The sequence below is a fragment of the Halichoerus grypus genome, chromosome 10, assembly GCF_964656455.1.
Source record: "Halichoerus grypus chromosome 10, mHalGry1.hap1.1, whole genome shotgun sequence".
Lineage (NCBI taxonomy): Eukaryota > Metazoa > Chordata > Mammalia > Carnivora > Phocidae > Halichoerus > Halichoerus grypus.
The window spans coordinates 251,147-273,708 of record NC_135721.1 but is presented as its reverse complement, the minus strand read 5'-3'; the positions used below and the strand labels follow the sequence as shown (position 1 = coordinate 273,708).

General features: G+C 44.8%; 1 protein-coding gene and 1 long non-coding RNA gene across 4 annotated transcripts in view; one reads left to right on the top strand and one right to left on the bottom strand.

Moving 5' to 3' along the window:
• Positions 1-14,326, bottom strand: part of LOC144379183 (uncharacterized) — a 39,568-nt gene extending 25,242 nt beyond the window's left edge. Inside the window, exon 1 of the long non-coding RNA XR_013441555.1 lies at positions 14,185-14,326. This is a non-coding gene — a long non-coding RNA (uncharacterized LOC144379183). The remainder of the gene's footprint in view (positions 1-14,184) is intronic.
• On the top strand, positions 13,743-22,048 carry ALKAL2 (ALK and LTK ligand 2). Of its 3 annotated transcripts, none has more exons than XM_036072719.2 (6): positions 13,743-13,938; positions 14,650-14,936; positions 16,292-16,345; positions 16,429-16,509; positions 19,226-19,291; positions 21,420-22,048. In XM_036072719.2, exons 2-5 carry the CDS (start codon positions 14,684-14,686, stop codon positions 19,288-19,290), a joined length of 453 nt encoding a protein of 150 aa, XP_035928612.1. In that variant the 5' UTR covers positions 13,743-13,938; positions 14,650-14,683; the 3' UTR covers position 19,291; positions 21,420-22,048. The 3 variants fall into 3 exon arrangements, with proteins under 3 accessions (XP_035928612.1, XP_035928610.1, XP_077912008.1); XM_036072717.2 differs by having other exon boundaries at positions 21,417-22,048; XM_078055882.1 differs by lacking the exon at positions 21,420-22,048 and adding an exon at positions 19,999-20,040.
• Positions 22,049-22,562: the final 514 nt, after the last annotated feature.

Here is a 22,562-nt window from a genome sequence, read left to right as displayed (position 1 = left end):
ATTCTATAGAAACACAAATTGTGTTTTTTTTTTACAGTGAAAAGCAAAAAGAAATACTGTATCATGCTGTACTTTTAGATATATTATTAGTGAAAGTTAGCACAATAACTGTTTATCTGCTAAAAAAAGAAAAAAAAGATTCAGGAAGGGAAAAATGCTAAGCAGGGGGATGGCTGGCTATAAAACCCCAGACTGAAGCCTCATGGCCGGCAGAAAGACTGAAATTGAATGCTAATTAAAGCTCCATTTAACAGGGAGGATAAATTAATAGAGTGGTTACCATAGCAACGAAGGGAGTCTAAGGGATCAGAGCACTCTGCTTTAAAAACAGGTAGCATCATGGTTGATATACTTGTTGAATAAATTTATCTTGACAATTCACAGCACGGATTCTCACCTGATCACTTACTCTGTCTGGGCAGGACTGGGCCACACAGGACCAAAGCATTTTTCATAAATTACACTAAGAAATAAAATAAAATAAAATAAAATAAAATACCAAATACATGTAAGACAGATTAATTTTTGTTGGCCACCAATGGGCACTGAGATTTCCCAGGCAACCTCAGCTTGAAAATTCATTCATTTCACTGAATGTCAGTGACAACTGACGTCCAGTAAGCACGGGGGCCTTGGGCAAATTTGCTCATGAGGCTGGGTCTCCGGAGCCCCAGTCAGGCCAGTGACAGCTCATCCAGAGTGGTTGGGCTGTCACCTTTGCCTTGTGTGACTTCCGTGGGAGGCATGGCCCCTCATCCATCTTTTATGCAGTTGGTCCCCCAGGAACACTGTTAACCACTCAGATACCCAATTCTTGTTCTTTTTATAAAATAAGCCTATTCACACAGTTACCTTTAAAAATTAGCAAAAGAAACTATGGAGCCTAGTGGAAGGAGTACAGGAGCACACATCAAATGCCTTGAATCTTGGCCTCGATTCTGCTACTTAATAAGGTGCGTGATCTTAAGAAACTTAACCTCTCCGAATAAAGCCTACAAAGGGAGAGCATGAGAATAGATCAGTAATTTTCAACTTTTATGAAGCAGTGAAACTTCTAAATTTTTGCTAAGTGTAAAATTAAGCAGAAGCCCAATTTAAAAATGAAAGCAGAGTTGTTCTAAATTAAGCAAGGGTTAGGGACCTAATATCAGAAGGTGCAGACTTCCCTGTAAATCATGGAGCTCCTTGGAGCACTTGAAACATGGGCACTAGTTCAATGCTACATTCTATGATTGATCAAGTCACTCAAAATCAAGAGTAACAAAGGAAGATTTTCACACGAAGACATGTCTGAAAATGGAGACGCTTCAGTTCTCGATGAAAGACATAAAAGGCAAGAGTAAACTGTCATCTATACGGGGAATAACCTAGATTCCTATTCACAGTAGCAGCCCCAGGTCACCACAGTTCATTGACTGGCAGGCAGGTTGGTTTACTGACACATTAATCTCTGATAGGGCTAAGTCTGGTTGCATGGACCAGGAAGGCCAGTGGGTGGGGAAGCATTTTTGCATAAACAAGCATGGTTGTGCACCCACCACTCAAATGGCAAGCCCACAGTCCCACTGCTCTTCTGCTTCTGATGTCCTGGATTTCACTTTTCCTTTAATGGCTTCAACTTGGCTTGTTCTTGGAGCATCAGAAATAACGTGTGGAGCTGCTCACAGCTGGGTGTCAGTTAGAGGCTCAGGAGAATGTGCATGAAGCAGGTGCACCAAACAACTTCTGTGTGACCTTCCGATAGGCTCTGCAAACTTTTCTCCCTAGGTCTGCTCCAGTGGAGTAAATATAATCCTCCTCGTGATCCCTTCCTTCCAGCTTCCAGTGAGGTCCAGCCAGTGGGAAGCCCAACAGGACATCAGAAGGAGGGAAGGTGGGTTGGTTACCGTCCCTCTGCTCCTTCCCTGTGAAGTCCCCTCAAGGTGATTTGCCCCCCACCGAAGGTCATACCCTCCTCATTGTTCTCACCTTCAGCCTTTTGGTCTGGAGGCGGGAGAAGCCCCTGGGACTGCAATAGCCATGTGGTTTCCCTATAACCTGTCCATAACTTGGGAAATAATCATATCATCAAACTCTTCCCTCCTTATTCTAATGATAAATAAGAGAGTAAGTAAATAGCTGCCTCCAGCATAGTGTCCCCTATTGACCACCAGGCACCCGTACACATTCCTCTTCAATACTTTACCAAATTCTCACCTGCACATGGCTTTCAGTCAAAATCCTCCTGAGGACCATACGGCTCAGCCACTCCACTAACCCATTAGCTTAAAAGACAAAACTCACTGCCCTCTCAGCACACCCAAAGTGCATGGCAGAGGAGGAAGAGGAACAGCACTAAAGCTCACAATGAACCCCAGTCATACAGAAGACTCTCTCCACCTGATCATGGGGAGGAAAAACCCTCAGTCTGAGGCAGCCAACCTGTGACCGTGACAAAACGTCCAAAGGAATGACAGAGGTGCTGGCCCTACAATCCTTCAGCCACCGATGAGCCCTTGAAGCTAGCACCCTAACTGTGTGGGGGGGGGGGGGCTGTGCACGCATGTGTATACATATCGTGACACTATGTGTGTGTGTATATTTCCATATACACTTTTAAGCTACTTTTGAGTTTTCTGTAACTTATTATAAAAATCATCTCTAAATCATTCATTCTCAACTAGGTCAGCTAGAGCCCAAACATGATATTCTCATTGGTGGTATGACTTGTCAACCTTGAAAATAAAAAGTAGAGGCCCAGATGCAGAAGTGGGAGGAGACTGAGGGAATAAAATGTGTATAGGGTGAAAGGTCAGGTGATATTATCTATACTGAATGTAAGATTAAGCTATGTGTGTTGTGGAATTTCCAGGGGAACCAATGGAGAAGAAAAAAAACAAAAAAATATTACATTTGCATTGGACAGAGGGGAGGAGAGTTGGTGAGGATCTTTACCATACCTAGAAATCAATGGACATTATTTAACATCGTCTAATGTATTTAAAATTATGTAAATCAGTGCTTCTAACCTTTAATGGGAACAAGATCTTAGTAAAGTGCAGACTCGGAATCTCTAGGTGAGTGGGGTCGGGGGTCTGTACTTTGCATTTCTAACAGTTCCCAGAGGGTGCCAAGCTGGCCCACGATTTTGGGGAAGCAAGGTCCCAAACGGCCTCACGAGCAGTTGGTAGCCACCACCACACGCAGGAATGGAATTTAGGAGGCGAGCAGTCCCTAAGCCCCATGCAGAACATAAACAGCATCAGGTGTGTGTGTGTGTGTGTGTGTGTGTGTTGGTTTAGATCTCTTTGAGACTCGTTTATTTGATCTGATACAAGTCAACATTTTTTGGGAAGAACAGTGTATGCATAGAGAATGTGTACCTAATGTAGAAGTAGTCTCTCCTTTAGAGAAGATTTTATAGAAAGTGATGATGATGATGATGGGAAGGATACATCTTTCTTGAGCAACATAAAGGAGTTACAGTAGACTTTTACATATTTTTCCAAAACCCCTTGCCCTCACTCCCCAAAGTCCTAGCTTTAGTCTAGCTAGGGTCTGCTTGGTGGTAATGAGGCTTGGAAATGCAGGATTCCACAGCAATAAACACAACATCGTTGTTCATCTACAAATATCACAATGTTCTTATGCAGCTTATTATAACTTTAATATTAGTTTTAAAATAACTATTATAAAAATGAAAATAAATAACCAAAATAATTCTAAAATATCCACAAGTATTTTAAAAATCTATCTCTACAGTGATATAAATTTAAATTTACCAAAAATGAAGGAAAAAAATGAATTTTCCTTATGAAGTGCTTATTTGCTTTAAATATAAATTAACCACAGATTCTTTTTTTTTTTTTTTTTTTTAAGATTTTATTTATTTGCGAGAGAGAGAATGAGAGACAGTATGAGAGGGAGGAGGGTCAGAGGGAGAAGCAGACTCCCTGCCGAGCAGGGAGCCTGATGCGGGACTCGATCCAGGGACTCCAGGATCATGACCTGAGCCGAAGGCAGTCGCTTAACCAACTGAGCCACCCAGGCGCCCAACCACAGATTCTTTAAATAACAAACATCCTTAGCATATTTAAGATTCATTTCAACTTAAATTTCACCCATATTCTCAGGGATATACATTAGTAATTACAAGCATATTTTTAGGGTCAGCACTGCAAAAATACTCTATAAAAAATTGAGCCAGTCATTCAGATGGAATTTCTACAGATGCCAAACATTTGGAAGCATCTGAATGATTGATTCCATTTTTTATTTTTCATCTAAATGTTTTTGCCTTTTGTAGAGTAGATATTGCTATAGTGTATCTCAGTTTATCAAAATTAAATGCACTTTAAAAGATGGAGGAAATTATAATTACCAAGCTCTTACATATGGGACTATTCTTTCACAAACCTGCTAAATGTAAGGGTTCAAATAAAAGTCAAAAATGTAAAGAGCTCTTTCACTTCTTGTACATACAAATTATATTAGAAAACAGCTGGGCCCAGTGAAAGCTTTGGGATTGATTTAAATTTATATCCACTATATTCCATCACTCTGTGATTTCAGCGTGTTGACAATAAAAATGGAATTTCTTCATATTGTGATGTGTCCATGAAACTCCTTGTCAGAAATGTTCATCAAGACTTGAGTAATAACACAGTCATAGGAAGTAAGAAGAACTGCCAACCACTTTAGCATCTATCTGTTAATTTTAGCAAAAAAGATCCCTTCAAACTGTGTATAGCTAACACTTCACTAGAAACGTCTTAAAATGATACCAATCTAGTCCAGAAATGACTATTTCAATCCAGACCTTCATTAGATTGGTTATATCCTCATCAACATCATGGTTATTGATAACATTTGATAACATTTAGTAAGGGCCCTAGCTGAAGAACATCAAATATCCAAGATTCTGAATAATGAAAGCTGTACTTACTTTCTGCTATATATATTTTTGGATTTTATTTTATAATATAAAAACAATATAATATCAATTATTAAAATGTGCAAGGCAGGGGGCGCCTGGGTGGCTCAGTGAATTGGGTGTCTCACTCTTGATTTCAGCTCAGGTCACAATCTCAGGGTTGTGGGATTGAGTCCTGCCTCAGGCTCTGTGCTGGGCATGGAGCCTGCTTAAGATTCTCTCTCTCCCTCTATGCCCCCCTTCTCTATCCCTCTCAAAAAAAAAAAAAAAGAAGAAGAAGAAGAAAGAAAGAAGAGAAAATAAAACGTGCAAGGCAGTTAAAATATATTTTGACCTTAGTAAAGTCATAGCAATTTAGGGACACAAAAATAAAGTGCCCTTTTTAAAGATGGGATCTCTTCTCAAACTCAAATGTTCCTACTCTGGGGAAAAAATAATCACCCATTGCCATCTGCCAAAATCCTGCTGTACAAGATATTGTTTAAATTTTTGCTGAAACACTGTTAGAATAGGCCCTTTTTATCCCTACTCGGATATCTTTTAATGGGTGCTTTTGTAAATATATACTAATGGTTACATGTGAAGTAACAACAATATAACACATTGTATTATATACCTAAGAGCAAGAGTCATAATCACAACATTCAGTTTTGCAGTAATCCTCAAAAATAAAGGAAAATCTGGACAACCAATGAAGGCACATCATGTGTCCACAGCAGGATGAGGGTGAAAACCTACTGGCCTTTAGACTCCTTTAGATCTTTAAAGCATTTGAAAAGGATCCATTACAGGTGTTGTAATTGCCATGACTTTGGTCATTTGTTTGTAGACAGGGGGAAAGAGATGCGTGTATCAAACGACCTTTTCTGAGTACCTGAAGGTAAGCTAAGTTGTGCCACAGCCCATCAGCTACAGATTTCAAATCCACACAATCACATGAGTTCTAAGAACTCAAGACAGCGCCTTCCCTCCTCGTTCCCTCTCCGACTCCCAGATGTCCTCAGTGGGCCATGTTTGCACATCAGTACCCTTCCCCTCCAGACTCCCCTCTCCATCCCTGAACAACTGCAGTCCAGCTCAGCACACATGCGATCCCCTCCTCCCTGGGCTCACCAACAGGCAGCAACGCGGAGTCTCCGAGGGCAGAAATCCTCCCCTCCAGAGCCTGCACATCTAGGAATGCGAACAGCGGCAGCTGCATGTGTGCGTGAGTCAAGGGTTCTCAGCGTGAATTCTCCCCTCCTCGGTGGAAGACAGAACGGTTTCCGTTTGATGCCCGTGGAAACTCTAAGTTCTGTCAGAACCAGGAATCAGCCTGTTTTTGATGGGTGCTGAGTATTCCGAATCCTCTTTGTCTATTGGATTACACTAGAACCACTAGAACAATGGCAAAAATATCAGAAGAAGCATTATTGTCATAGTCAGATGTTTCCATGATTATAAGTAAGGGTGAGGTGAGCAAACTATAGATCACTCTTACGAATTCATATCCCTAGCCAACCATACTTATTATCTTCACCCAGAAGCAATTGTGTGTTGCCCCACATTCTAGCAGGAGCCCTCTCTCACTCGGGTGAGCCCTCCCTCACTGGGGTGAACCCTCACTCACTGGTGTGAACCCCCACTGGGGTGAGCCTTACTCACCGGGGTGAACCCTCACTCACAGTGTGAGCCCTTACATGCACCTCTGAGCCCTCGTGCCCTCACACTGTTGTGAATGCCCACTCACTGATGTAAATCCTCACTCACTGGGGTGAGCCCTCACTCACTGGGATGAGCCCTCACTCACTGAGGTGAAGCCTCAGTCATGGTGTGAGCCCTCACATGCACCTCTGAGCCCTCACACCAGTGTGAATCCCCACTCACTGGTGTAAGTCCTCATTCACTGGGGTGAGCCCTCCCTCACTGGTGTGAGCCCTCCCTCACTGGGGTGAACCCTCACTCACTGAGGTGAACCCTCACTCATGGTGTGAGCCCTCACATACACCTCTGAGCCCTCACACTGGTGTGAACCCCCACTCACTGGTATAAGTCTTCACTCATCGGGATGAGCCCTCACTCACTGGGGTGAGCCCTCACTCATGGTGTGAGCCCTTACATGCACCTCTGAGCCCTCACACTGTTGTGAACGCCCACTCACTGATGTAAATCCTCACTCACTGGGATGAGGCCTCACTCACTGGGGTGAACCCTCACTCACTGGGGTGAGCCGTCACTCACTGGGATGAGCCCTCACTCACTGAGGTGAACCCTCACTCATGGTGTGAGCCCTCACTCATGGTGTGAGCCCTTACATGCACCCCTGAGCCCTCACACTGTTGTGAATGCCCACTCACTGATGTAAATCCTCACTCACTGGGATGAGGCCTCACTCCCTGGAGTGAGCCCCCCCTCACTGGGGTGAACCCTCACTCACTGGGATGAGCCCTCACTCACTGAGGTGAACCCTCACTCATGGTGTAAGCCCTCCCATGCACCTCTGAGCCTTCACACCAGTGTGAACCCCCACTCACTGGTGTAAGTCCTCACTCATTGGGATGAGCCCTCACTCACTAGGGTGAGCCCTCCCTCACTGGGGTGAACCCTCACTCACTGAGGTGAACCCTTACTCATGGTGTGAGCCCTCACATACACCTCTGAGCCCTCACACTGGTGTGAACCCCCCTTCACTGGTGTAAGTCTTCACTCACTGGCATGAACCCTCACTCACCAGCATGAACCCTCCCACACTGGCATAAACCATCACTCACTGATGTGAGTTCTTACTCACTGAAGTGAGTCTTCATTCAGTGCTCTAAGATCTCACTACTCTGATCGCTGGGTATGTGGATACTTAATAATTTAGAATATTTTAGTCCCCTTTCTAACTATAGATTTTCTATGCAGCTTTGAATGAGTTACAAAATTATGCTGCCCCAGAAACTCTATAGAATATAGATAATGCTCCTTTTTATGAAATATAGTAAGAAATTATGAAATACAGAAAAAAGACTTTATGAGAGTATACACTATGAAAGATTTAGTAATAGTTAAAAATGTTCAATCCGTTTTTTTAACACACTGTACTAAAAGGTTAGCATACATTATTGTATTTAATATTCACAAAGCCCCTGAGGTAATACTACTAAGTCATTTCCTTTCTGGGCATGAAGAAACTGGGCTCAGACACTGCCTTGCCCAAGTTCACAGGCCGGTGAGTGGGAATAAGAGCTTTAGCCAACGTCTGTGATCCACAGCCATGTTCATGTTCACTCTATATGCTGCTTTTCTGAAAGAAAGTGGACACCAGTAACGCTGTTTGTCCAAAGCATGTCCATCCCCCCCTCATACACTTTGTTCTTCCTAAACAGACTCACTGGCTCTGAGGTTCCCACCTGGACTCCGCATATGCATTTCCCTCTGTCTAGGATGCTCTGCCTCATCCCAACGTGACAATCCCCCATCACTACAAATATCACTTCTGCTACAGAGTCTATGCTACCCACAGCTATCTTCTGAGATAGCTCCAACTAGATACCATCTTTTAGTATTAACAATATATCAGTCATATCTTTACTGAATGATCATATACCTTATAAAGGGATAATCCATGCTCAGATTATCTTTGTAATTCTACAAACATTGGTTTTCAAAAAAGAAGTACGCAATGAATATTTAAGTAATGATTTATGAGCATCTGTCAGTAAAAATACATAAAAATAGTATGCTTATTCATTTTTTCAAAATTATTTACTTTGTATATACAATATTCCCTACATGATACTAAGCATTGGTGATATAATGATAAACAAGAGGCAGCTCCTGGCTACAAAAATATGGTAGTCCAATGGCGGACACAGAACAGTAAACTGGGATATGTTCAGAAACTAAACTGAATAAGTGAGGTTGGTGCCATGATAGGAAGAAGCGTGAGATGCAAGCCATAGGGAGATCAGGGGCCATTCCCACAAGATCTGGTGTCTAAGGTGAAATAGGATGAGTTACTCAATGAAAGATAGCACTGCAATCCTGCCTTTCTGTCTTGGATACAGCACCTTGCCTACAGCCTCTCCTACATGGGAATTGTCTGTTGTACATCTTCTCCCTAACCCTAATTGGCAGGAGATGGGCCACTGTCTCAGACTCTTGGCCAGGGGTTAGGAATTGTTTCTTCCTACATTGCTTAACAGACACGAAAATATCATAACAAGTATTCATTTTCTGAAGAAAGCATATTTCTCTTAGTCACACTGATTTGACCCTACCTGTATTCTTGCTGAGGGGCCCTCGGCTGAGTGCTGACTAGTGGAGTGCAGGCAGAGGTGACACAGGCCCCCCCCAGCCTTGGCTCTTACAACCTCCCTCTCAGACCAGAGGCAGAGGACCCAGCGTGGACCTCCAGGTTCTTAGAAAGGGCAGAGCTGGGGAGCCTGAGGGGCTCAGTCAGTTAAGTGACCAACTCTTGGTTTCAGCTCAGGTCATGATCTCAGTGTCCTGGGATCGAGGCCCCATGATGGGCTCCCTGCTCAGCAGGGAGTCTGCTTCTCCCTCTCCCTTTGCCCCTCCCCCCGCTCATGTTCTCTCTGTCTCTCTCTCAAATAAATAATTTTAAAAATCCAAACAAAACAAAAAACTGTGATATTGGAGCCTTAAGGGGCAGGCAAGTGTCGCTAAGCTTTAAGGCCTCTCCTCTAGCTGGATTTCATAACTAAACCAGTTCCAGGGAACAAAGTGAAGTCCATGCTCCCTTTAAGCCTACCCATTAATAGTCCTCTTTCTCTTGGCTACGGGATAAGAAAACTGAGCAGGAGTAAATCAGTCATGCTACAGAGCATCTCAAGCCTTCATACATAACCTTTGGCTCTCGTATCTCTCCTGGACTTGCACTGCAGTGTGGTTTTGCAGATGCAAAAGTGTGTATCAAAAAATGAAAAGGAGGTGGATGACCTATATATCCTTACAATAATGTGCTTCCTCTACATAGGAGAGAAAGAATTTGGTAGAAGGCTGTATTTCATTCATCTAGAATAAACTGCTAGAGAGCATGCACACATTATTACTTATAAGAGACTACACTGTTTACATTTACACCATAAAGATTGGTCCTGTTAGAAATCTTGTCTTCCTAAATGTTTTATATACTTTCTGGTACATTCCCAGTGTACTAATAATATATCGATAGCAACAATAACAGAACTGATGAAAGTTAAATATTAAGTGACATTTCTTTATAGCACATAAAGTTATCCTTTATGAAAGGTAATAGTTTTTCTCTCTAATAGGATCTTAGTTAGATTGTTAAATAATCAACATAATGGTTGAACTAATACTTCATTTAAAAACATGTAGTTAATATATATCTATTTTAGAAGTGTTTGAAGGTAGTTAATAGTCATCTCAAATAAAACTTACACCTTTTCAGGAAGAGAGAAAAATTATAATTGGAACTTTGGAACTTTATACTATTTATAAATTTAAAAAAATAACTTGCCCATCTTACGACATAGATCTACAATAAAAGTGGGTTAAACACAACTTTCCCCTCTCTTGTTAGTTTTCTTTCTATGATCTGACATAGTTTTCTCAAAAAGGAAACAAAACTAAATCAAATCTAGCAAAAGTTACTTTGGCCAATAATGCTTAAAATATACTGTTACTATCTTATCTCTTTTGGACCCTTCATAATAGAAAGTTGTTCACTTACAAAGGAGGGAATTAAAGTATTTAAGATGAATATATCACCTCTTCTTGCACAAAAACAGATGATGAAACTCATAGTGACTCTTTTAGTGAATTATCTTCAGCTCTTTGTAGGAATACTGCATTTTTTGTTTTCTGGTTTTTTGGTAACAATCAGAATTATACAGCTTTAGACTTCAGAGACCATCCAGTTCAACCACCCCATTTTATAGGAAAGAAGTGGAGAGCCTAAGCCATTTGTCAAATATAACTTTATATTTTCACCTAAGCCAGTTTACATACTTTGCTTTGCCTTAACCAGCACAATTAATTTAGCCAATCAGAATGTTTCTGGTGATTGGAGAACTCCAAGGGGTTCTTCCTGACAATACCATAAATTGGGCAGCTCAGTAGAGATTATAATTCAGTGCACTTTTTTATTTAGTTGAGAAAGTCTGTAAAAATGATTTATACAGAATGAAAGGCTCCTGGAATCATTTCAGTACAGAGCTTTGCAAAAATGAATGAATTAAAACATGATGGTCTGATCCCTAACTGCCAGATCTCATGAAACTAAACACCAACAAAGCACCAGTTTTGTTGCTGTTGTTTATGCATGTAAGTATCTGATGAGTTGGGCTAAAGTATTGGCATATACAACTGGGTGGTAGAATAGACTCATTCAAAAAATCCATTTGTCTGTCCCATTAAAAACCACAAAAGAAAAAAGGACAATATTAATTACTAGCAAGGCTTCCTTGGTTGGTAGAATTTGGGGAGGGGGGGAATAGTCCTAATTGGTACTTTTTAGAAAAACCTAAATTTAAAAAATTATTTTTTTATTTTTAATTGAAGTATAGTTGACACATAATATTAGTTTCAGGTGTATAACATAGTGATTTAATATGACATACATTAGAAAAGGTTCACCAGAAGTGTAGTTACTGTCTGTCACCATACAAATTATTACAGTATGATTTCCTATGCTGTACTTTTCATCCCTGCAACTTACTTATTTTACAAGAGGAACTTTGTACCTCTTAATCCTCTTCATTGATTTCACCTGATTTTGTAAAAGAGTATTTAAAAGGAAAGACTCTGTAAACTTAAAATAATATATGATTAGGCTAAATTCTTGTTTTCTTTTTTTTTACTATAGCAGTATTTTTTTTTCCCCAAAAGCAGTTTTACACCAAAATGTTTTACAACAGAAGCTTCATGTGCTCCTTCTATTGGGTGGAAAGGAAGCTCCTCCAGCCCGGGGCCACTGCTGAGTGCCCGCAGAGGGAAGCTTTTGTCACTAGGCGGCGCTTCAGCAACAGAAGCTCACCCCTCCTTCAAGGGAAGCGGAAAAAGGAAAAAAAAAAAATCCTACTTTACCTGCCTAAGAACTGTTTGATAAGAATTTTCCTCTTTCTTTCTTTTCTTTCTTTCTTTCTTTCTTTCTTTCTTTCTTTCTTTCTTTCTTTCTTTCTTTCTTTCTTTCTTTCTCTTTCTTTCTCTTTCTTTCTTTCTTTCTTTTTCTTTTTTGAGGATATCTTAACAGAAACATTCATATCTTAGTCATATTGCCTGCCAAAAGAAGAGCTCACTGAGAAATACAACCATTTCCTTTTAAAGAGAGCAGAATATAAACACATCCCCCCAAAAGGTGTGTGGGGGGTGGGATTTAGATGATCGCATTTTAGTATCTTCTGTCTCTATTCTATTTACCCCAGCCTCACTTTGACAAACACTGTTTTCCCGAGGAAACAGAATTAGTGAGGCGAGACAGAGACAGAGACAGAGAGACACAGAGAGACAGAGCAGACACAGAGACAGAGAGACAGAGCAGAGAGAGAAACAGAAACAGAGAGACAGAGCAGACCCAGGGAGACAGACACAGAGACAGAGAGACAGAGATGGAAAGAGAGAGCAGATACAGAGAGACAGAGACACAGAAGAGACAGAGAGACACAGAGACAGAGAGACTGAGACAGAGCCTGAGACAGAGACAGACAGAGCTGCACAGAGAGAGCTCGCGCCCTGGAGGTTCCCGGCCCTGCGACCCGCAGGCCTGGCTGGGGGTCCGCACCACGTGCCCGCAGCACCTCTGCCCGGGGCCCTGGGTGCTGGTCCTGCTAAGGGCGGAGGCTTTAATTCCTGCGCGCACCCCCGCTCTGGCACCGTCCTGAGAACGCCTCCCCCAGTCAGACCACCGACTTGGAGGGTGTCCAGCGCTTGCCCAGAAAGCGCCAATAAAATGGGAAAGCGCGCAATTGATTGATACTACATTTTACAAGAAAAAAAAAAATTACAGGAGATAAACTGTTGAAGCCTCACAAATGCGCCTGCCTGCATCCAAAGAACCAAAACTTTGGGAAAGACTAGGCCTGGAGGGAGGTGGCCAGGAGGTCTCCTGCGCGCGTTTCCGCGGAAGGGGAGCGAGGAGCAGCCCCAGAGCCGGAGCGCGCGCCGCGCGGTGCCCTGCGGGAGGGGCTTCGGCTCGTCCTTCCGCGTGGGGGCGGGGGGGGTGCATGTTGGGGAGGGGCTCCCGCGTGTCCTGCCAGGTAACTGTGCATCCCGAGGTTACTAGAGCGCGGCCCGGGTCCCACCCCGACCCAGGCCCCTGCCCTGGGGGCGGCCCGGCCTGCTGCAGGCCGCGGGGCGGTGCAGACCTCTTGGGGTCCTGAGAGTGGCCCCCAGCCACGCCGGGAGATTCCTCCAAAAAGGATAGACTCTAATTGACTTATTAAATGTCGAGGCAATCAGGCAGCTCATTTTTTAATAGCCCAAGATCTACATTTAGACAAAAACAGATCTGAGTTCCTGGTAAAGGCGTTTCTTCTCATCCTGTCACAGTGACAGGAACGGAGGGAAACAGACTGAGGGAGAGAAGGGGGAGGGGAAGGCGAAGGGGAGGGAGGCGAGGGACGGAGGGGGAGGAGATGACGGAGGAGGAGGTGGGGGAGGGGAGGGGATGGGGCCGAGGGAGAGAGAACGGGGTAGAGAGAGCGGGGGAGGGGGGAGACAGAGGGGGTAGGGAGAGATGGGAGGGGATGGGGGGTGTCTGACGAAGATCCGCACAGGGGTACGAACACTTGAGCGGCTTCTAATTAAAGCCCCGCGCGGAGCCCTCGGGGACCGGCCTGACGTCGGCGGGCGCGGGGATAAGAAGCGGCCGCGGTCGGAGCGCAGCCCAGGCAGCCGCGCGTCCAGCGCTCCGAGCGGGCGAGCCACCGGGTCTCCATCCCCGCGCGTCCTGTGCGCTGCGCACGCCGGGTCGCCGCGGGGCATGGAGTAGCGGGGCGCGCGGCAGCTCCGGGACGCGGGAACGGACACCGGGACAGAAGCCGAAGGACGCCCGCGGCTCCGGGACACGGGGACAGGTAATCCGGCCGGGCTCCGACGCGCAGGTGGCCCCGCGGGCGGCGCCGGGCAGGTGTGGGCCGGGCTCCCTCCCCTCCCCGAGCGCCGGGGTTTCTAAAACCTGGCTCTGCGGGCGGCTGGAGCGAGGGTCCTGGGGTGGGGGCCTTTGGGGGACACCCGGCGGGAGGAGGGGGCGACCACCACACAAAGGCGTTGCTGCCAACTTGAGCGCAGCCGCTCGGGCGGGGCGCGCGGCCCCCACTCACCCGAGAGCGCAGCGGTGCCCCGTCGGGAAGCGGCAGGTCCGCGGGCAGGACGGTCCCGGCGCCCTCCAGCCTCCCTGGACGGGTGGGTGCGCGCCCGCCCCGCAGGCGGAGTAGACGCCGCGGCGCCGCTTGGCTCTGAAGGTTGAGAAAGTTGTGCGGGTGCCGTGCGCCGCGAAGTGCAGGCGGATGTGCCATTGCTCGGAAAGTTGGGAGGGCCGCCGCGGGGGCGGGACGCGGGCGGGAGGAGGCGCGCTGAGGGGGGCGGCGCGCCCGAGCCCAGGCTCTCGGCATCACCGCAGCGGGGCCTCCGCGGGTCCCGGGGACACCGCGTCGCAGCCTCCGCCGCCGGCCCCTCCTCGGCCGGGGCTTGCGAGGGGCCGCGGTCTCAGCGGGAGAGTCTCTCCTCCCCTCCACCACCAGCCGCCGACTTTCTTTCCCGGTCCCCCCCCACCCCTGCCCCTCCAGCGAGCCGAGCTCCCTCCGGCCGAGCGAGCGCACGATGCGCGGGCCTGGGCGCCCCCTCCTCCTGGGGCTGCTGCTCGTGCTGGGGGCGGCGGGGCCCGGGGTCGCCGAGCCCCGGGAGGCGGCCGACAGACAGACCCTGCTGCGGCTCATCGTGGAGATCCTCCAGGAGCTCAAGAAGTACCATTCGGGCGAGTCGAAGAGACTGCACCTCTTGGGCCAGCACGACTACACTCTGGGCCGCAGGGAGGTCTCGGACTACCCGGTTTACCCCGAGGAGCAGAGAGTCGGTGAGTGCCCTTGCCTCGGGCTTGCGGACCGAGTGACCTGCCTCCGAGGCTTCTCTGGGCGTGTGCAGTGTATTGGGGACCTCCAGCATGTTTGCGTACCCGTCATGTCTCGGGAGACACCGGAACTCGGGTTTGCTTGGAAATGGAGAAATCCTATCTATTTTAACAAGATAAAACCATTTCGATCGTTTGAAAAAAACTAGGCATTTTTTTTTTAAGAAGAAAATAGGAGGTCGGTAAGTGATGATGCCTCGCGTATAACTGTCCCTACTCCACTTCTAAGACACGTGAGTTATTACCTAGGTTGGGAGCTTTGGCACAGAACTGTCATCTGTTATTTAGGAAATGGAAATATTTTCAGCAAAGCACTTTCAACTGAGACAGAACTGTTTCAGGGCCACCCCCCTCCCCTTACCCTCCTCTGCCAATGGCAGAGCCTTCCCAGAGTGGGTGCCCCATGGGAAATTTCCAAAGAAAGCATGCAAGCTTTTAATGCTTTCATGACACAATTGGGTCAAATGTGATAAGGTCAATTTCATACAGACTGACATTCAGGGGATGCCTAAGCCTTGCAAGTGAAGAAGCTTCGTAGGAAATGTTCCCTCCTCAGATGAGGAGTATTTGTGGTGAAACAAAGTGCGACCACATGCAATCATAGCAAAAGTCATTCTCCGAAACAAGTGAGTGAAAAATGGTTACAGGTGACTGTAAAAAAGCAAAAACAACACCTGGATCAGAAAGAATGTCAGTGGGAACACTGCTATTCCCAAGTAAAAACTGAGAGCTGTCTTTCCCCGGGAATTTTACTTTAATCTTATTAACCAGGTAAACGTCTGTTTCCATGCATTTACACCAGCCTTCGTAACAGGTGGTTTTGAAGGCATTTAATCCTTTTTCTAAATATATACCTAGAAAAAAAGTTTTATAACAATTTTTTTGCTTGAAGGATTGGGTTTTCATTCTAGAACTCTCAGAGCTTGTGGCATTCGATTACCAAGCTGTCCAAAATGAAAATGCCTAAAAGTGATTTATGTATCAGAAGCTATCAACACACACACACACACACACCTCTTCCCCCTTATGTAACTTTATCGTCACTGTCTTTATACTAGCGGCAGAGACAAGACAAATAATATTGAAGCTTTGTGAATAGCTAATACTTTATCTGAAGAAAGATGTGATCCTGATTACAAGTCTTCACATTATGTCATGTACAACCAATCTGTTTTATTTAGGGCAATGTAACATGGCTAATGAAGAGTTTCCAATAACTCTCTTCAACATTCACTTAGATCACATAAAAACAAATGCTTCTTTCAAGCAATGCAATAATTAGCCTCTTTCCCTTCAAACAGAAATTGTTCCTCGAGATCTAAGGATGAAGGACAAGTTTCTAAAACATCTTACAGGTAAGTGTGCTCATTCCTTCACCTGTGCCCAGTTCCCGGCATCCTGCAAGTCCTCACAATCTGCTTCTTCTTCCATGTTCCAGGTCCTCTTTACTTCAGTCCAAAGTGCAGCAAACACTTCCACAGACTTTACCACAACACCAGAGACTGCACCATCCCTGCATGTGAGTGACAGCAACCTAACTGCTTGGGGAAGACCCGCACATGTTGATGTTTCTCATGTCCTTCCACCCCTCCTCCTAAATCTCCTCTTTGCTAAAATATAGTCCCTCTTAACTGTGGAGTTAAGGGTTCGGGTGACCAGACCATAGAAGGAGGTGACGGCATTCTGTAGCACCTGGTGCCAAATGGAAAATTTACATTCACTAGAATTAATCAACTCTCGGAATGGGCTGAACTCTTCCATTCATTCTTGTTTTATGAATTCTGGCATGATGTCTATATTTGTATCTACTCAGTATGACAAACTTTAAGAATGAGTTGCTAAAATGACTACCGTGTAGTAGTATGCTCTGGAGGAGAAAGGATCTGTGGACCTGGGCCACGCCACCCTGACTAGATGCTGCTCTTCACTAATCCAGAAATGCAGAGTTCCCCTCTCAGTCTAGCTCAGCTACAGCGTTCTGATTGTCTATCTGTAACAAAATGTGTCTTATTCCCCCAAAAGTGGTTGCTAGTGCTTGTCACAAAACATGCTAGAGTGACATCAGTTAGAGCCCTAAACCAATTTTTCTTGTAGGGACTACAGCTTTCATTTCACGCGAGGCTCACAGGAGGAAAGTGGTGCAGACACACCAGGTGTCTTACTAGCTGCTTTCAGACACTATCCGGAGTATCCAGACTATCCAGGCCAGACTTTCCTGCCCTGCCTTCAAAAAATGAAAAGTAAAAAAATAAGCCACTTCATATGAAGTGGAAGTTTTTCTGCCCAGGCAGCAAAGTTGCCCCAAATAACTGCAGCTACCATGTGCGGAGCTCCTTGTCCAGGTGCACAGACCAAGGTGGCCGGTAAGACCGGGAGCATCACCTTCCACAGGGAGCTGGGGTGCTCGGCGCGAAGGCCCTCGGGCTCTCACCGCTGCACAGGGCTCGGCCACGGCAGGCGGCACACGTGTCCCATGGAGCTCGGGTTATTTTCCAAGCACTGCTTTGGTCCACCCTCCGGTCCATGCCCTATGCACCTGGCATGTCCCTCTCCCACTTCCTTCCTCTGAAATGGAATCGCCTTCTGTTTGAGAGTTATTCATTATTCCAGAGGCCAGAGAACATTTTTATTGTTTAAATCTGTCTATATTTTTAAATACCATCTTACAGTAATAGGATCAGATTCTAAATTTGAAAGTGATCTTTGGGGTCATTACTTCTAATGTTTTCATATATGGATGAGGAAACAAACATGCTTAAATTCCTTGTGCCCTGACACACAGCACACACTCGACTCTGCAACCCCTTCCCCGGGACACCGTATGTGCCCACACTCACTGCCTCCTTTTGCTCAGAGTAACTCAGCCACATGCCACCCAGATCCCTGCTCACCCATTATGGGAGGTAGCCATCAGGGTCTATCACAGTTCCCCTCCGGCCTGGGAGACGTGGAAGCCCACAGGTGTGTGCACTGGGTAAGCGGCTACTTAAACTTTACCCATATGGAGGTGGGTGGAGAGCCAAAGCTGGGCCACTTCTGTGCTGCTTTAGGCTGTATGAAAGAAAATGAGAATCCTGGGAGGTCAGGACTGAAAGGAACCAGAGCCTTCTTACTCAAAGTGTGGTCCCAAGGGCAGCTCTTCAGAAGAGCAGAACTTTGAAGTCTCCAAGACACCACCTTCACAAGACCCCCAGATTATGTCAGAGTTGGAGAACATGCAGGTTCGGTGGGATGGTGGTCAACTTCATTGTCTCTAGATGTGCTGCAAATTGAAGTATTTGCCTTGAACTCACACAACACTGTACCCACACATACTCCTCTATCTAGGAAAGCTGCATCCTCAAATATTTGGTGCAACTGGGAAGAGGGAAAAAATGCCAGGAATCCAGATGACCCAGCTTCCAGCTGTTAGGCCATTTTTTTTCCTTTGAACACAAATTATTATGTCGTCTAAATATTTAGGAGCTCTGCATTTTTAGGAGTAGGATTAGCTGCTTGTCTGACATATTGTGCAAACTCATTGTTGTCAGTTTACTCATTCATTCAGAATTTCAGTTAAGAGCATGAATTCTTCCATTTTTAAGTAGGATCTTGAGACTCTTGAGAAGTAAACTTCAGTAATTTATAAACTGCTGTAGCTTTCCACAGAACTTCAAACTGAGGAAATTCCTTTATGGTTATGATCACCAAACCCCACTTGTTTTCTCTGAGGTAGCACCTATGGAATAACTTAATTAGGTGAGATATCAAGGAAAATCCATTAGTACCAGGTCTTTCTGCTCTGTTACTTGTTGACCCACTTTCTTTAAATCTTTACGCAGAGGGTTTTGTGTATGATCAACCCAAGTGGGGATCCAGCCTGCATGTGCCCTGAAAGTTAAGTCACACAGGGCACGGGAGACTGTCTGCTAGGGAACAAAACCAAAGTCATTTTGATGAGCATGAAGAGCCACTGGGAAAAGAAAATGGGCAGAAGGAGATCCTGCACCTGCCCCTCCCTGCACAGCCTCCAGTCCCATTATTTACCTTTTGCCATGTGAAACAAAAGTCCCTCAAGTACCATAAATTATTAAATCAACAACTTAGAGCCCATGATTTCAGATGACAGTCTCCCCATCATTTCCAGGGAATTCAGAATATTTAAAGAAATAAATGGCTTTAGCAGTTGATATTAAAAAATACTTAAGGAGTTGTTGATGTCACTGACAAGGGTCCACGATTTATTTTCCCTACAGACTATAAAAGATGTGCCAGGCTGCTTACCCGGCTGGCTGTCAGTCCAATGTGCATGGAGGGATAAGGTAAGCTGACCACAGCTTCACTGGTACACCCACCAAAGACCCAAATCCCGTTTGGGACATGAAAAATTCATGGGAGTTCAGAAATACGCATTCTTTGGCTAAAGTAGCCTTCCTCTGAGTAAAGCTGACATAACACTAAAATATCTACAAATATTGGCCATCAATAAAAGGTACCCTTGCCAGTCCGCACACAGTACCCCAGGCAGCTGCTGTGAATTACTCCTGTGAGGACTCTGTTGGCAGAGTGCGTGTTAATTTGAAACACAACCCATTAGTGGACTAATTTCAGCACATGACTTAGTGCATAAATTAGGATACATATCTAAAACCATGCCTGTTCACTTTTAGGCTTTCACTCATTCATTTACACTCATAAATGAGTATATGACTAACCATATCCATGCAACTTTTATAGACGTTATCTGGCAAATGTTTGAGTTGGAATCTATCATTATGCCAGGAAGCTTATAAGGAACAGCTAAGAATAGCTATTCTATGTTTCTATCAGCTATTTTTCCAGAGCCTCCAATGGTAAAATATAAAGGCACATGGAGAGTTTATGAACTAAATTTTTAGCCTTGGCCTCCTGAAGGCTGATGTCCAACACCAACTATCCGCCATACTGATGGCTGAAAGGTTTGTTTTCCTGACACAAATGCCATGGATTTCGGTCACAAAACGGTAATTTCCTAATTGTATATTTATAGTGTGTCTTGTGTATGCTGGGCACCGCCAGAGGCCAAGTTTACCTCCACAGGTAAGACATGCTTCAGGTCCTCGATGGCTGTTCCCAGACAATGATCTGCTGTGTGTGCACAGTGGTTACCCTGTTCGTCTCGTGTGCGTGGACGCGGGAGTCGTGTTCTTTCACACACAGACATGCTCGCTGGGGGAAAGCCTGTGCCGATAAAGGTCTAGATGGTGCCGAGGGGGCTGAGCCAAACCCTGGCAGCCGTCTGACCACGCGAGCACAGCCACGTCATCGTCAGCACCGGCTTCCCCCCGGCGTAAGTCCCACCGATAATGAGAGAAACAACATGTGGTTTGGTGGAGGATTATGAAGCCACATCCTTGTGGGTTCACAGAAACTTGTACGGCACTCTTTATGTGGGAAAGTAAAAGCATGGCTTTTAGCGCCAAAGCTGAGAAATGCCGTGCACTAACTTGACCTCCACTCCACTGCCCATCCGAGTCCACTGCCAGATGGCACACAGAAAAGACTTCTTTTTGAAGCAATGGATGGATTCTCAGAAGTCTCTCAAGGTCATACGCTAGGGGAGATGGGCATGTTATTTTATCAAGCATTCCTTCATAGTTAAAGCACCACTGTTTCCAGAGATGAACCAGGCACATCCTCGGAAGACAACTTCCGTTTACTTACAGGAGGGAAGACCAAATGCCCTGTGGTCCTCTCCACCGAAACAACTACTCAGGCTACACACTCCATCTCTTTAACTGACCTCCAGCCAAAGAGAAACTAGCTTCCCAGCTACTCTCCCTCACAGAGAACACTGGAGACCTCTCACACACCACTGGCAGCTCAGTTCAGTTAGAAGCCTGAGCTCTGGAATATATTTCCAAAGAAATGGAGTTTTGAGTAACAAGTGTCTAGTTCAGTCCACAAAATGCAGCTTAAGTTTAGCAACCCTGGAGCTTACCATTATTTTTAAAATTAATGAATAGTGTACCAATGGTTCGGGTACACTGCAGGGAGTGCTAGAAAAAAGGGTTTATTTTTGGTTTTTAGTTTTGCAAACGCTCGTGCAGATGGAGGCTTAAGGGCCAATGAGCGGTTTCTCAGGACTGCCAGGCTGTCAATCACTGTGGCCCGAATTAGAGGACTTGACAACACACATCAGGACCACGGGCTGGTCTTCAGACTGCAGTAAGCATTGAGCTGTACCAGTGACGGGTTCATCCCTTTAGCATAGGAGGCCTGCAACGACTGCAGAACTTGGTTATTTCCACAATAACACAGATTACACTTTTTGGAACATAGAGAAATACACATGCAGACTGTGATCCCTTGTGTTTTCAAACACATTATGTTACATCATTTGATGTATACTTCTTCTAGAACTGATAAGAAAGTGTGACGTTCTATGAAACCAAATGTGTTTTTCAGCAGTGAGCAGAGCTGCAAAGGACCAACAGCCCACGAACCATGAGAAGTGCCTTGGAAATCAACAGGGAACAGAACCTGCTACCTTCACGAACACATCCCCTTGTGAACAAGAGATTTATTTTTGCAGACTGACTCTTCCATAAACCCTTTAACTTGAGTTTTGTATGTTGTTGACACTGTTGACAGATACATATTCAGTTAATCAGCGTACCTGACAGTAACACTTGCCATTCGTGATTTTGGGGGAAAAGGCGAATGCTCCACATTTGATGTGTAGTGCTATAAAATGACAGACAAAGCTATTTCATTCTCCTGATTAGGTGAAATCTCGAAGAGTATTTCTTTAGAAACATAAATAGAATCTGAAACTATATTTTCATATAGCATATGGTATGATTTAATATTTTTGTTACTCTTACAATTAAATTCCCAGAGCATTATTTGGAACTGCATGGAAAAAAAAACAAAAAAAAAACTTGTCATGTTTTGGAGATAGTGGAGTATAAGTCTGTGAACATATCCAGGCTAATTTCGTTTGTTCTTTCTATCATAAATGTAAGATAGTATCCAGATATTGTGCAATATGTAAATACTGTAAATAAAACAAGTAATAAACGAAATGTTTGTTATAACGAAGTCTTCAAAGTGACTCTACTTCTAACAAGCTCACCGGTGGGAATTCATGATTTACAGAACCATGAAGAGATCCTAACACTGGCAGAATGTCATGGAATATAAAAGGCGTAATACATAAAAGGGGAAGGCTATGAATTCTTGGAAGGGACAATTAAATTGGCGTTTTTTAAAAGGAGACACTACTATGTAACGGTGGCATGTCTTAAGACAGAGTCTGATATGGGGTGAATATTTAAAGAAGGTTGCACCTGTATTTTCTTGTGTGACTTCGTAATCATGAAAAAACTAAGAGGTAAGACTTCTAAGCAGCTCTGATTTTTACAGGTGATATATTTTTAACAAATCTGATTGCATCCAATTTATGACAAGTGAATTCAACACTGAGTTTCTCTGTTCACAGGACCTCTAGTCTGGATACAGCCATAAGGATAAAGTAGACATGATTCCCAGGACACGTCTGAGGTCCGTATTTAAGATACAGATGCAAACAGTAAGGAAAACAAACTATAG

Coding starts and splice junctions, on each gene's coding strand:
- ALKAL2 (XM_036072719.2), top strand. CDS start 14,684: ATGCGCGGGCCTGGGCGCCCCCTCCTCCTGGGGCTGCTGCTCGTGCTG. Junction 16,346..16,428: donor GTTTCTAAAACATCTTACAG/GTAAGTGTGCTC, acceptor TCCATGTTCCAG/GTCCTCTTTACTTCAGTCCA. Junction 16,510..19,225: donor AGACTGCACCATCCCTGCAT/GTGAGTGACAGC, acceptor TTTTCCCTACAG/ACTATAAAAGATGTGCCAGG.